The 15,857-nt window shown below is 43.6% G+C and overlaps 1 protein-coding gene across 1 annotated transcript in view; it reads left to right on the forward strand.

The window, feature by feature from the left end:
- The first annotated feature begins 2,284 nt into the window (after positions 1–2,284).
- fscn2b (fascin actin-bundling protein 2b, retinal) overlaps positions 2,285–15,857 on the forward strand; it is a 42,707-nt gene continuing 29,134 nt past the window's right edge. The window contains exon 1 of the mRNA XM_073026136.1: positions 2,285–4,205. Within this exon, the coding sequence (XP_072882237.1) occupies positions 3,383–4,205 (823 nt within the window). The 5' untranslated portion in view covers positions 2,285–3,382. The remainder of the gene's footprint in view (positions 4,206–15,857) is intronic.

The raw sequence follows: 15,857 nt of genomic DNA on the forward strand, positions 1-15,857 counted from the left end.
TCCTTGTTGCCAACAGTCAACACTGCTCCACCTCAGGGATGTGTGCTTAGCTCGCTGCTCTGTTCTTTCTGCCTGCCAAAACTATGTTCAAACAACACTTATAAACTTGCTGTTGACACAGCTGCCATTGGCAGAATATCAGATAGCGACAAGGAGGCATATGCCACTGCGTGAGTGGTGTTATGGCAACAACTTTGCACTCAACACCAGTAAGACCAAGAAATTGATTGTGGACATCAGGAAGGAGAACTCGAGGACACACACCAGTACTCATTGAGGAATCATACGTGGAAAGGGTGAGCAGACGCGCAAACTCGAGGAAATCTGCAGATGCTGGAAATCCAAAGCAACGCACACAAAATGCCGGAGGAACTCAGCAGCCCAGGCAGCATCTATGGAAAAGAGTAAACAGTTGATGTTTTGGACCAAGACCCTTCATCAGGACTGGAAAGGAAAAGGGAAGGAGTCAGACTGAGATGGTGGTGGTGGGGGCGGGAGAGGGAAGAAGTACAAGGTGGCAGGTGTTAGGTGAAACCAGGATAGGGGAAGGGGGTGAAGTAAAGAGCTGAAAAGTTGATTGGTGAAAGAGATAAAGGAGAAATCTGATAGGAGAGGACAGAAGTCCATCCCCAATGATCCCCCTTCTGGTAACTTTCCTTGCAAATGGAACAATTGCTACACCTGCCACTACACCTCCTCCCTCACTGCCATTCAGGGCCTCAAACAATCCTTCCAGGTGAAGTGACACTTCTATTGAGTCTATTGGGATCATCTACTGTATCCAGTGCTCCCAGCGCGATCTCCTGTATATTGGTGAGACCCGATGTAGATTTGGAGACTGCTTCATCGAGCACCTTCGCTCTGTCTGCCACTAAAAGCACCAGTGGCCACCCATTTCAATTCTACTTCCCATTCCGACATGTCAGTCCACAGCCTCCTCTACTGCCACAATGAGGCCACTCTCAAGTTGGAAGAACACCTTATATTCTGCCTCTGTAGCCTCCAACCTGATGGCGTGCATATCAATTTCTCAAACTTCTGTTAATTGCTCCTCCTTCACCGTTCCCCATTTCTGTTTCCCTCTCGCACCTTCTCTCCTTACCTACCCATCACCTCCCTCTGGTGCTCCTCCTCCTTCCATTTCTTCTACGATCTTCTGCCCTCTCCTATCAGATTCCCCCTTCTCTAGCCCCTTATCTCTTTCACCAATCAACTTCCCAGCTCTTTACTTCACCCCTCTCCTTTTCCCGGTTTCACCTATCACCTGCCATCTTGTACATCTGCCTCCGCCTTCTGAGGGTGAGCAGTTTCATGTTCCTGGCTGTCATCATCTCTGAAGATCTATCCTGGGCCCAACATATGGATGCAATTAGAAATCCGGTACGTCAGCAGTTACAGTTCATTAGGATTTTAAGGAGTTTTAGTTTGTCTCCAAAGACTCCAGCAAGTTTCTACGAACGTACCGTGTTGAGCATTCTAACTGGTTGCATCACCATCTGGTAAGCCGAGTTCACTGCACGGGGTGGGAAAAAAGCAGCAGAGAGTTGCAAATCCAGCCAACTCTATCATACTACATCTATGGATGCCTCAAAAAGGTGGCATCTATTATGCTGCTATTACCACAGAAGCCCCATCGTCCAGGACATGCCCCTGTCCTCAATGCTGCCATCAGGGAGGTGGTACAGGAGCCTGAAGACACACACTCAACATTTTAGGAACAGCTTCTTCCAGTCTGTCTTCAGATTTCTGATTGGACAATGAACCAACTCATGAAGACTACCTCAATATGTTTTGCTCTTTTTGCACTACCTATTTAATTTTTCTGGTTGTAACTTATAGTTTTGTTAATGTATTGCACTAAATTGTTCTATAAAGAAACAAACTTTACTACATATATCAATGACGTTAAACCTGATTCTGCATTCTGTTTAGGGTCGGGTTTAGACCGGTGGCCATTGTATCACAGTATAATTAAAGGCTTCGGGACAGATTTGGAGAACATGCTCATCGTTTTTAAGATAAAGAATGCCAGTAAAAAACAGGTTACTTTTTAAAGCTGAATTTAAACTGGATTTTTGAAAACCTTGGGAGAGTACAGTCAAATAAAATCGATCCACCAAATCAATTGGACATGGACAGCGGTTCTGTCGAGCAGGCGATGGGCAGCGGCACTTCACTCCACGTTGTAATCACAATTCCCATCGCCACCCACCCACTGCTCCACTAGCAGGTGGAACTCCAACTACAACGCAGGCCGAAGGCTGATTGATATCAGCATTATCAGTTTTATTTACGTGCGTTGTTGGAAGCTATAATGAAAGAAAGTAACTGTACAGCTGACAGACTTTGGAGACAAGTGAATTAAAAATCAGCAGATGGACGCCGAGCAGTAATAGTCAGCTTATCATGAATGGCAGTAACATCCCAATGATCCCCCTCACCTACTCCGACTCTTTCGTTGAGTATCTGTTTCATAGCTGCTTTTTGCTCTGTTTCGGGCCCTTTCTAGGAAGGGAGACAACGGAAGAAAGAGGCCAGGCAGATGGAGGAAGGTGTTCTGGAAGACTGCGGGATAAAAGGATTAAAGCATAAATCGAGTCTCCGGGGTAATTGCTAAGAGGATTATACCGTATAACTGGAGATGGCTGTAGGTGACCCGAAGAGAAGGAATCAGAGAACTGAGTAACTCTACACTCCAACCAAAGAGAAAGGGGACACCGGCACAACTTCACTGCAAGGTACGCTATCGCGTTTCATCCGGGTTTACACCTGAAAGACTGCGGAATAATTCAGAGCGACCAGGGTTCGAGAGATGCTCTTAGAGGCTGAACACGCTGGTATCCGACGGTAATCTGATAAAAGACGCGTCTCTATACATCTGAAGGAATAGATCCATAGGGACTGAAGGATAGGACAGGAAACGTGCAAAGGACCAGTGTTGTGACATAAAACTCCCTCAGTTGCTCCATCAAGGCGCTGCTATTAATTACAGAGCACTGGAATTTTATTAAAATCCGCGAGTTTATAATCCTCGGCGTTAATAATTAGAAGTCTCCAGCAGCCCATACATACATCTTTTTTCATACAAAAAAAAATCGACATTCGAAAGCAAATCTTGAAGTCCGAAGTCTTGATCATTTTTAAATAATTTGCTGAGGTACTTTTTGGTTAATTGCTATTAAAGGCTTTATAGAGGATAGATGCCTGGGCATTTAAGCTGACGTCACTGAATACTTCTACAGGATTTGGATGTTTTGGCTATTTGGTCTTTAAGAAACAGATCGAGTAAAAAGTGCCTGTTTTGTTTGTGTTTCTGAGCTTCCACTGGAAGAGAATTTTATTGTTCCCCATCCGAAGAAAACAGTAACCCGAAGGAAACGAAATGCCCACGAACGGAACCCACCAAGCGTTAAAAATCCAGTTTGGATTGATCAATTGTGATAATAAGTACCTGACAGCAGAAGCGTTTGGATTCAAAGTCAACGCATCTGGTGCCAGCCTAAAGAAGAAGCAAATCTGGACTTTGGAACAAGACGACGGCAACAACTCCGTGGTATTTTTCAAGAGTCACCTTGGGCGCTACTTGTTGGCTAATAAAGACGGCGATGTGTCGTGTGAGGCCGAACAACCCAGTGTGGATTGCAGGTTCACCGTGATTGCACACGCCGATGGCAGATGGTCTCTGCAGTCCGAACCCCACAAGCGGTATTTTGGCGGAACTGAAGACCGTCTCTCGTGTTTTGCCCAGACCATCACCGAGTCTGAACTTTGGTCCATTCACCTGGCCAGTCACCCTCAAGCCAACCTTCTAAGTGTCAGTCGGAAAAGATACGCCCACCTCTCGGTGCAGGAAGACGAGCTATCCGCTGACAGCAACATTCCTTGGGGCGTGGACGCCCTCATCACCTTGGTCTATCAGGAGAAGAAGTATAGTATTCAGACCAGCGACAACAGATTTCTCCGGAATGATGGAAAGTTGATTACAAAGCGCGATTTGGGCACGAGCTACACTTTGGAATTTAAAGCGGGAAAAATCGCCTTCAAGGACCATGAGGGGAAGTATCTGAGTGCATTGGGGCCATTTGGTACTCTAAGATCTGGTAGAAACTCCAAGCCCGGGAAGGACGACCTCTTCGACTTGGAGCAGAGTCATCCCCAAGTGGTTTTACGAGCTTCTAATGACCGGCTGGTGTCCATCAGACAAGGTGAGGTCTTTTGCTGGTTTACTAATTTAAAAGATTCATTTGAAAAATAATTCCGCCTCATGAAGAGCATATTACTCTTGTTATGAATTCATTGATACCTTTACTCGCTGAACCACCACAGTGTGCAGGGATGAAAACAACAAATCCCGCTTCTGAGGTAAGGAAACATTTTTAATTGCATCTCAAGTAGGCCCAATCACCTCTTCATTATTTTCATTTAATGTATTCGTTGCTGCATTGCTATTTTACAAAGCAGACAGATGGAATAGAATGGCAAGATCTTGACTTGAATATTAATTTATAGAAAAATGACATAATTTTCCCCAAAGCTTGCAGTTTGAAATGAAGCAGCAGGCCTATTAACAACCTGATCTATACTACTTAGTTATTAAAGTCTCTTTGTTTTTGCCTGTGAGATACACTGCCACATTCAGGCCAGTCCATCAAAGCACTTCCCATCAGTGATCACATTTACAGGAAAGCAGCACCCATTATCAAAGACCCTCACTGCCCAGGCCATGCGCTCTTCTCACTACTACCATTGGGCAGGGGGTACAGGACCCCTTGGCTCCCGCACCATGTGGTTCAGGAACAATTTTTATTCTACAATCAGAATGGATAGCTTAATTCACCACAACTCTGCACTGACGACACAACCTATAGATTCACTCTAAAGGGCTCTACAACTCCTATTCTCAGTATTATTTACTTTTTTATTGCAGTATTTGCACAATCCGTCTTTTACACATTGATTCTTTCTCAGTCTTTATTTATGTAATTTTTCATAAATTCTATTGTATTTCTTTATTTTCCTGTGAATGTCTGCATTAAAGTGAATCTTAAGGTAGAATATAGTGACATATACATACTTTGAACTTTGATCTCTTTCCCATAGCACCCTGAACATGGTTGATATCTTGGTAATAGATTTTGATGAATAGAATATTTCACTAAGAGTTGGTTGGCTGGGGAGGGGGGGGGGGGGGGTAGGTCCTGCCCTAATCTAGGATTTCAACAACAGAAATCATTGGATTGTCTAGTTTCTAATGGATTCATAAATTCTGATTCATTCATTTAAAATGTACATTGTATTACTATGGTATTTCAAAGATTGAATGATGAGATAATCCAATAAAGTAGGAAATAAATAACCAAGTAAAACCTAACCTTTGGTTGAAATACTTTTAAAAAATTGGCATGGTTTCTTTTTATCCTTTATTGTAAGAGGTTTAAGTCTCGATGGGCTGAATGGCAGAATTCAGCTCTTGTGTCTTATGGTCTCTCAAGTTTGGAGTCTGGAGTTTGGGAAAACTTTGCGGGGAACTTTGCTCATGGGTGGTGAAAGGACAATTCTCCAACAGAGTGAACAAATGTTCCTCCCAGAACTATTTACCATTTGTTCCCCTAATACTTGTATTCAAAGATGGGCATTTAGGTTGAACTTCCAGAGAAGTTTGATCCATGTGGAAATGATCTCTGGGTAGAGCCAAAATTTTGATTAAGAAAATTTGGTAAAAATCATCTGAATTCTTCAGCAGGTAATGCCTCAAAAGGTAATGATGGCATCCATTAGTAAGGGCACTCACCACCCGGGACATGTCCTTTTCTCATTACTACTATTAGGGAGGAAGAAGACACACACTCAACATTTCAGGAACAGCTTCTTCACCTCCGCCATCTGATTTCTGAACAGTCGATGAATCCACTTTCAGTGTGAACAAAAATGCTGATGCCTTTGTTTGGAACAAATGAACGCTCCACATCAAATAGACTTGATACCTCTAGAACCCACCTTTGCTAGTGTCAGCCTTGTCTCTAGTTGCCCATGCATCTTCTTGGCATTGCATTCCCACCATACCTCTGTGCCTGCCACATCTTCCACCGATTTCCATCATTCAATCTTTCATGCAAGGGTTCAACTCAGAAACACTGTATTCATCTTAATATACGTATTCATCATATTGCTAGAAAGTTTGCCCCTTCTCTTCCCTGTCCCACTTCTTTTGTGCTTCACAATCATATGGTTATGAGTAACTGCACAGTAAGAACTTGAGCTCCACTTTACCTTTGAGGAGAGCAGAACTTTTTTCAGACAATTGGTACAAGCCGAAGAGTCATAACACTATCACTTGCAGAATTTGACCCAACAGTTGACCTCAACCTTAATATCAGAAGGACGTCTCACCAGTCTTAGTATGAAATAGTTTACAATTAAAAATTAAACTTAATTTATAATCCAAAAGCAATTCCTAGAAATGACTAGAGGAATTTTACCTGGATATACTCAGTCATTATTTATAATGAAGCATCAGCCCCTGATGCTGTTCCTGTTAGGACAGTGAAAACATGCCCACCAACTGGAAGGTGGTTCAAGAAGTTCAAGAACTTCTTCAGTTTCTCACTGCTGCAGATGGAGGTTTCGACCTGCTTCATAAGGGCAACAATCCAACCAATTCCTCAATGACTGTCGACCAATTGTACTCACATCTGTTGTGATGAAGTGCTTTGAGAAGTTAGTCATGGCCAGAATAATCTGCTGTCTAAACAAGGACCTGCCCCACTGCAAATTTGCCTATCCACTTATTAAGCCTACATCAGATGCAATCTCACTGGCTCTCCACTTGGCCTTTGACCTCCTGGATAATAGCAATACCTATGTCAGGCTGTTCGTTAATTAGAGCCCAGAGTTCAACACCATCATTCCCTCAGTGCTTATTACCAAACTCCAAACCTGGGCCTCTGTACCTCCCTGTGCAACTGGACCCTTGACTTCCTCATCGACAGAACAGTCAGTGCATATCGGAAGTAACATCTCCTCATCGCCAGTCAAACACTGGAGCTGCTTGGCCCCTTGCTCTACTCTCTCTACACCCTTGACTTTGTGGATAGGCATAGCTCAAACATCATCTATAAATTTGCTGATCATGCAACTATTGTAGGCAGAATTTCAGATGGTGATGAGGAGGAGTACAGGATTGAGAGCGATCAATTGGTTGAGCGGTGTTGCAACAACAACCTTGTACTCAACATCAGTAAGACCAAGGAATTGATTGTGGACTTCAGGAAGGGAAATTTGAAGGAACACAGACTAGTCCAGCAGTGGAAAGAGTAAGTGGTTTCAAGTTCCTGAGTGGGTATCAAAATCACTGAAGAGGTAGAGAAACTATCCTGGCCCCACATACCTCAACATATTAATGCAATCACAATGAAAGCAATGCAGTGACTATATTTAATTATGAGCATGAGGAGATTTGGTACGTTACAAAAGACTTGAGAACATTTCTATAGATGTACCGTGGAGAGCATTCAGATTTGTTGCATCAATGTCTAACATGATGGGGCCGCTGCACAGGATTGGAAAAAGCTGAGAGATCTGCAAACTGAACCAACTCCATCAGGAACACTGACCTCCCCAGTACTGAGGAATCCTTCAAAAGACGACGCCTTGAAAAGGTGGCATCAATCATTACGGACCCCCATCACCCAGGACATGTCCTTTCCTCATTGCTACCCGTGGTGAACTAGATATACCTGTCTGACTGCTCCTGTAGCTCCTCCCACAGACCCCTGTATAAAGGCGACTGTGGGCTGCTGCTCTCCCTCATTTTCCCCAGGATGTAGTGCTGTTTATTCTTCCAGTCAATAAAATTGATGCACCATCAATAACTCACGCTGAGACTTAGGAAGCGAGATATCGGCTTTTATTGACTGGAAGAATAAACAGCACTACATCCCTTGGAAAATGAGGGAGAGCAGCAGCCCACAGTCGCCTTTATACAGGGGTCTGTGGGAGGAGCCACAGGAGCAGTCAGCAGGGGTCTGTGGGAGGAGCCACAGGAGCAGTCAGCAGGGGTCTGTGGGAGGAGCCACAGGAGCAGTCAGCGGGGGGTCTGTGGGAGGAGCCACAGGAGCAGTCAGCAGGGTCTGTGGGAGGAGCCACAGGAGCAGTCAGCAGGGTCTGTGGGAGGAGCCACAGGAGCAGTCAGACAGGTATATCTAGTTCACCACACTACCATTAAGGAGGAGGTACAGGAGTCTGAAAACACATAGTCCATGATTTAGGAACAGCTTTTTCCTGTCTGCCATTCCAATTTCTGAATGGATAACTTCACTTTTTTTTTTGCTCTCCTTCTGCACTGCTTATTTACAGATTTCATGACATATGCCAGTGATATTAAAATTGATTCTAATTGTGGGACAAAAGTACTGTGTAAAACACGTCTTGAATTGTAAAGGGATCTCTAAATTGTCTTGTTGCTTTTCACTATCGGTTTTGGATATTTCCAAGGTTGCTTCATGAAAAGAAGAGCAGATTTCAGATCAATCCTGTAAACAAAGCAGTTACATGAGTAATCTAGGGTGCAAAAATGCAAAATCACAAAAATCATCTTCTATAACATTAATGAAAATATTTCTAATGAGGAGGTTATTGCTCAAAATTCATCCCTGGCTGATACGACTAAGCATCCTAGAGAACAATGTTTTCTGCTAACTCTCCAAAGTTAATTTTATTTGAGACCTTTGAGTTCATCTTGTTATGATATATCATTAACAACCCACCAGGAACATTTATAGTGAAGTAGAATCATATACTTTAACAGAGACAACAGTTTAGCATGACCCACCTGAGCTCCGCCTCATTTAACCTCAGTTTCCTCAAAATAATAATCAAAACAGTGCACCAACCTATCCCTTGACCAAGTCTTTAGCCACACATTACTTGCTGTGGCCACTGTATTTGTTTTATTAACTTGGCAACAATTTTTGTCTGATTATTTTCAATGCTGTGGGACACATGTAATGATAAAATAACACATCATTACAAATTGTTCTTTGTTGTATTAACTTGTGGTTTAATCCTCTGTCTGACTAATAAAGAAATAATTCAAACCTGCTAATTTATCATCCAACAACCATTTTGATTGCATTAGCTTTACTCTGGCACCCTAATTGATGCACTGATCTCCACCAAAATTGGGTGTGATGCTATAATTGCCTCCTGTCCAACTGTGCTAAGAGGGAAGCTCTGCTCAGTTTCCAAGTTGGTTGCCAGACATGTCTGACAACATAAGCACAAGCCAAGAAGGTATAAAACTAACTGTCAATGTGCCTTAGCCCCAACGTTCAGATATTCCTTCGGTATCAGAATCAGATAGTTTTCAAGTGTCTACAAGATTGCGATTAGGTTTGACCACCTGAAATTTTGGAGAAGCCTTTATGTTGGAAGAAAGTGACCTGTACTGATCACAGGTGATGGGTGATAGAAAGTTATCTACCAGAACTGTGTGCTAATTTATTTCCTTGACCAAACCTTCAGCTGCATTACCTGCTAATATAACCACCCATTTTGGTGGTTGGTGTTGGCGATATGAAATTATTGTGTTTCAATGCACACCTTTGCACTAGAAATTTTGGGACTGAGTTTAGAACTGATGCAGAATTTTGGAGGGGGAAAGGAGGGCTTTAAGAACACAACAGTAATCCACATAGCTAACTCTATGTCTTTTACCCTCATTCACCAAATCGTCTGATTTCTTTGTTGAGCTGAGTGCTACATTGGGACTCATGGTAGGGAAAATTTCAGAGTACTCAATTAAGGATGAGATTGCAGTTAACCATGCTAAAGAGACAACAGCTAGATATAGCCAGATGGATTTCAAAGGGATAATCAAGCTTGACAAACCTCAGCATTCTTGGACGATGCAATAGGTCTGATTGATTGTTTATACTGGGCTACTGCAACCTTCAAGGCTCATTTATGTGAAGAATGTAGTGACCAAATAAATAGGGACAAAAGTAGACCAGTTCCACCATTCAATGAAGTAATGGCTAATTTGAGCTTGATTTTATTCTTTCCTGCCTTTCTGAATAACCTTCAACTGTCATATACTTCAAAAAAATTGTCAGCTATGAATATATTAAAGACTCAGCCTCTGTATTTCTTTGTGGTAGAGAATTCCAAAGATTCATGACACTCTGAGAGGAATAAAATTCCTCCTTATTTCTGTTGTAGTCATCTCTTTATCTTCATTGTATTTCTCCTAGATCTTTTTTTCTCGAGCCTCCTCAGAAATTGCAATATTTCAATAAACATTTTGCCTAGTCTTTCCTTGCATTTGGCCAATTTCCCACATTTGGTGTGACAGCAAAGGAAAATGTCAAGTTCCTTGTCACTCAAGTGTGATTGGAGCTGACCTGTATGGGTCTCTTGTCCATGGTAGACATATCCATTACTTTCCATGTTGTTGTCAGAAGAGTCACAAAAAGCAGGATTTCCCAGAGGCTACCCATTTCAATTCTACTGCCCATTCCCATTCTGACATGTCAGTTCATGGCCTCCTCTACTGCAAGGATGAGGCTACACTTGTTGGAGGAGCAACACCTTGTACTCTGTCTGGGTAGCCTCCAACCTGATGGAACGAACATCGATTTCCTGAACTTCCGGTAATTGCCCCCCCCCCCCCCCCCACACACACCCGCTTCACCATTTCCCATTCTTGTTTCCCTCTCTTACCTACCCATCACCTCCCTCTGGTGCTCCTTTCCCTTTCCTTTTCTTCCATGGTCTTCTGTTCTCTCCTCTCAGATACCCCCTTCTCCAGCCCTTTATCTCTTTAGCCAATCAACTTCCCAGCTCTTCGCTTCACCCGCTTCCCCTCTTCTGGTTTCACCTATCACCTGCTACCTTCTTCCCACTCTCCTACACCTTCACCTTCTTACTCTGACTTCACCCCTCCCTTTCCAGTCCTGAAGAAGGGTCTCGGCCCGAAATGTCGGCTGTTTACTCTTTGCATTAGAAGCCACCTGGCCTGCTGAGTTCCTCCAGCATTTTGTGTGTGTTGCTTTGGATTTCCAACATCTGCAGATTTTCATGTGTTTCCATATAATTGGCTCCACTTCCCTTTTACAGATTCACTTTTAAAATGACCATAAGACCATAGGACATAGGGACAGAATTAGGCTATTCAGCTTATCAGATCTGCTTCAGCATTCCATGATGACTGTTTTATTATCTCTCAACCCTGTTCGCCTGCATTCTCCCTGTAACCTTTGATGCCCTTATTAGCCAAGAACCTATCAACCACGATTACTGAGGGCCTGTGCGACTGAGCTGGGAGAACCACTACAGCGCATCTTCAACATGAGCCTGGAGCAGAGAAGAGTACCCAGACAGTGGAAAACATCCTGTATTGTCCCGGTACCGAAGAAACCACAACCAAAGGAGTTGAATGACTTCAGACCTGTTGCCTTGACGTCGCACGTTATGAAGACCATGGAGCGGCTGATAATACAGAATCTGAGGCCACAAACCAGGCACGCCCAGGATCCTCTTCAGTTTGCGTATAAGGAGAAGGTGGGAGTGGAGGATGCTATCACGTATTTGCTGCACAAATCACTCTCTCACCTAGAGGGGGTCAGTTGTGCTGTGAGGATTACATTCCTTGACTTCTCTAGTGCCTTTAACACCATCCAGCCCAAGATCTTAAGGCACAAACTAACGGAGATGGGAGTAGACTCTCACATGGTGGATTGGATAGTGGACTACTTGACAGATAGACCTCAGTATGTGCGGTTGGGAGACTGTAGGTCTGACACGGTGGTCAGCAGCACAGGAGCGCCGCAGGGAACCGTACTCTCTCCGGTCCTGTTCACCCTGTACACATCAGACTTCCAATATAACTCGGAGTCCTGCCATGTGCAGAAGTTCGCTGATGACACGGCCATAGTGGGGTGTGTCAGGAATGGACAGGAGGAGGAGTATAGGAAACTGATACAGGACTTTGTGATATGGTGCAACTCAAACTACCTGCGTCTCAATATCACCAAGACCAAGGAGATGGTGGTGGACTTTAGGAGATCTAGGCCTCATATGGAGCCAGTGATCATTAATGGAGAATGTGTGGAGCAGGTTAAGACCTACAAGTATCTGGGAGTACAGTTAGACGAGAAGCTAGACTGGACTGCCAACACAGATGCCTTGTGCAGGAAGGCACAGAGTCGACTGTACTTCCTAAGAAGGTTGGCGTCATTCAATGTCTGTAGTGAGATGCTGAAGATGTTCTATAGGTCAGTTGTGGAGAGCGCCCTCTTCTTTGTGGTGGCGTGTTGGGGAGGAAGCATTAAGAAGAGGGACGCCTCACGTCTTAATAAGCTGGTAAGGAAGGCGGGCTCTGTCGTGGGCAAAGTACTGGAGAGTTTAACATTGGTAGCTGAGCGAAGGGCGCTGAGTAGGCTACGGTCAATTATGGATAACTCTGAACATCCTCTACATAGTACCATCCAGAGACAGAGAAGCAGTTTCAGCGACAGGTTACTATCGATACAATGCTCCTCAGACAGGATGAAGAGGTCAATACTCCCCAATGCCATTAGGCTTTACAATTCTACCGCCAGGACTTAAGAACTTTTTAAAAGCTATTATTAATGCTTTTTGAGATAGTGATTTAGATGCATATCATATTTTTTTTACTGAGTTAAGTATTGTATGTAATTAGTTTTGCTACAACAAGTGTATGGGACATTGGAAAAAAGTTGAATTTCCCCATGGGGATGAATAAAGTATCTATCTATCTATCTATCTATCTAACTGTGCCCAGGCATCCACAGGAGTGAATTCCACAGACTCAGTGCCCTTTGGCTAAGGAAATTCCTCCTGTTATCTGTTGTGAAGGGATGCCCTTGTATTCTGAGGCTGCGCCCTCTGGTCCTAGACTCCCCTTGTACAGGAAACAGCCTCTCCGTGTCTACTCTGTGTAGGCCATTCAACATTCAATGAGAACCCTCTCCCCCCCCCCCCCCCAATACTTGTAAACCCAGCAACAACAGGCCCAGAGCTATCAAATGCTGCCCACACATTAACACTTTCATTCCCGGGATCATTCTCATGAGCCTCCTCCAGTATTCTGACATTTTTAAGAGAAGTTTTTATACTTAAACTTTCTTCATTCCACTTTTAAGTTGTTCAAGTTTTTTTTCTGTTGTACTTTTTGATCCTTTTTGTTCCTTTGGGTTCATCAGCTGTGCGGGGGGGGGGGGGGTGGAGTCTCCGACATGGGCAACAGCTTGCCCCCACCCCCCCCCCATATTGTACTGCCCTGGCTTGCTCGTCACATAGTACTTAATCGATCCTGACCAGCGGAGGGCTTCACGATTTTTTTGATATCGTGTTGGTAGGAACCCTTTACATTTTAATTGATATCCAGATTTATTCAGATTTAGACTCATTTATTTATCCAAGGCATTTTAAAACAATACCTACCTCCCAAGATTTGGCAAGCAGGTGGAAAAGCTGAGCTTGAGGATAGGCTTGGCTGCAGTATTTAACACATTCCTCTGTAGTTCCTAATAGTATTAGTTAATCACAATTTAAATATTCTAATTAAGCTCCCCCATGCTCTAGTGCTTATAAAACCAGGGTCATCTACAAACAGGAATGGGCTGCCTTCTCCGTCATCACTCCCCGCCCCCCCACGACTGCCGATTTTCTAAATAAGATGAAAGCCTTCAAATTGATAAAACAGTTCAAGGCACAGCAACAAATCTCCTCCAATTCATCAGCAATATTTTCTTTGTGTCAATCACGTGCATTTATATCTGCATTGGCGTATGTACTCCTCAGCAAATTTCACCCTTGGCTTCCTTTTAATGATCTGTGACGACCTTCCACTAATGTACTCAATCCCTTGCTGTTCTCCACGTCTCTTTAATAGGATTCTCTTTGGATTACTTTTCTATTTAAATTCCTGTACTCCCGTGCTGTGTTGGTGAGCAGCAGTTTTCCCTGCCTGATGCCCACCTGATCTGCTCACTGGGACTTTAAGGAACGTCATTTGCCCTGTGCAGTGGCTCTGAGAGTTGAGGATTGCTTTGTATCATGTTGCATGGTTATATTTCTGTTTTAATTTCCTTTTTTCCTATGTAAAGGATTGCATACGGCGAAGCACCTTAGTCAAATGTGATTGCTCCCTTTCCACAGCAATGCTGGGCACTAGGGTAAACTGGCTTTTCCTGTCTCCAGTGAGCTCTGTGGTAGGAGGTAGGTCACGTGTGAGGACCACCTTGTGACAAGCTACTTGCTTCCCCTGAATGAGTGATTGTCCCTGTCCCCAAGTGCAGCTTGGGGAAATGCAGCAGGAACAGAAGATCCGGGAGCAACACATTCGGAAAGATTGTCCCAGTTCAATTGCCCTACAAATGTTGCGCTTTCCAACTTCACAAAATAGAAGCACGTGATTCACGTTGTGCTATCACTACAGCTGCATAATTCCACCTTCCACCTGACTGTTTGCAAGTCACTTGGAGAAAAGATTGCAGCTGCCTTTAGCTACCTCTAGCCATGACTATTCCTGACTGACTATCCTTACTCCGCCCTCCACAGACTTAAGGAAATCTAAACGCTTGCTGGAAAAATTCTTAACTCACACCAATCTGATTCACTTGCAGCTTCTGTGCTGGACCTAGGCTGGATCCATGATGACATCGGAGATTTTGAAAACTCAAGAGAGATCTAATATTCTGTCAGGTATTTTTAAAATATCTGATGTCATCTCATTTTCTGTCTCCGTAATCTTTTCTAGCCCTTGGAAATCTATGTGCTCCTTCAATTCAGGTTTCTTGAATATTCCCAGAGCAAACAGCTGCTCTGCTTAGGGCTATATGTTTAGCAGACCAGCCATAAATCTGGAATCCCTTGCCTAAATTTTTTTCCTGCCTGTCTTTCCTTCAAGATGCTCCTTAAAGTTCACCTCTCTGACCAAATTTTTGTTCAGCTACCCCAATGCCATTTTTAGACTTGGGGGGTGGGGGTGGGCGGGATTTAGTTTGAAGCTGCTCCAGTGAAGTGCCTTGGACCATTCTGCAATGCTTAGCTGCTGTGCGAATAGAACTATTAAAAAAGAGTTAACACTATACTTTAACATGAGATTTTGCTGATTCTGGAAATCCAGAGTAATTACTTACAAAATGCTGGAGCAATTCAGCAGGTCAGGCAGCGTCCATAGAAAGGATAAAGTGTTGACATTTTGTGCTGAGAGCCTTCATTAAGACCAGAATTGCTTTTTTATGTACCTGTAAAAGAGGAGCCTTTTCACTTGTTTTCAAAATTGCCACAAAGCCTTGATGAACCATCCTGCCCATGGAACACTCGATAGTTCGTCACATTGCCCTTGGCTAATGGTTGTTTCTTAGACCGAATGCAGAGAAATGCTCAGTGTTTAAGATAGACAATAATACACTCTTGTGCTACTGTGCGATGCCTGGAGAGCTCCAGCAACCAGTCTTTGCCACAGACCAGGTTAACTCTGTTTTCCATAGATAGATAACCAATAAGTTTACTCTGTCAGCTTTATTTTTGAAGATTATTAAGCATGTATTGGATGAGAATGCAAGAGGTCCCATTAGTAAATTGCAGATGACGTGGAAACTGATGGAATCGTATTTAGGGATGGAAGCTGTCTTGGGCAGTAGCGAGACCTAGAATAGCTGGAAGGTTGTGTGACAGATGGAAAGTAACCCAGATGCCTGTGGGAGGTCAAATTCTGACAGGACATATAGAGTAAGCGGCAGGGACTGAGAGGCATGAATCTATAAAGTGACCTTGAAGTTCAAGCCCAAAGTGCCCTGGAAGAGGCAACACAGGTGGATAGGGTGTTT

The sequence above is a fragment of the Hemitrygon akajei genome, chromosome 22 (assembly GCF_048418815.1).
Source record: "Hemitrygon akajei chromosome 22, sHemAka1.3, whole genome shotgun sequence".
NCBI classification, from domain to species: Eukaryota; Metazoa; Chordata; class Chondrichthyes; order Myliobatiformes; family Dasyatidae; genus Hemitrygon; species Hemitrygon akajei.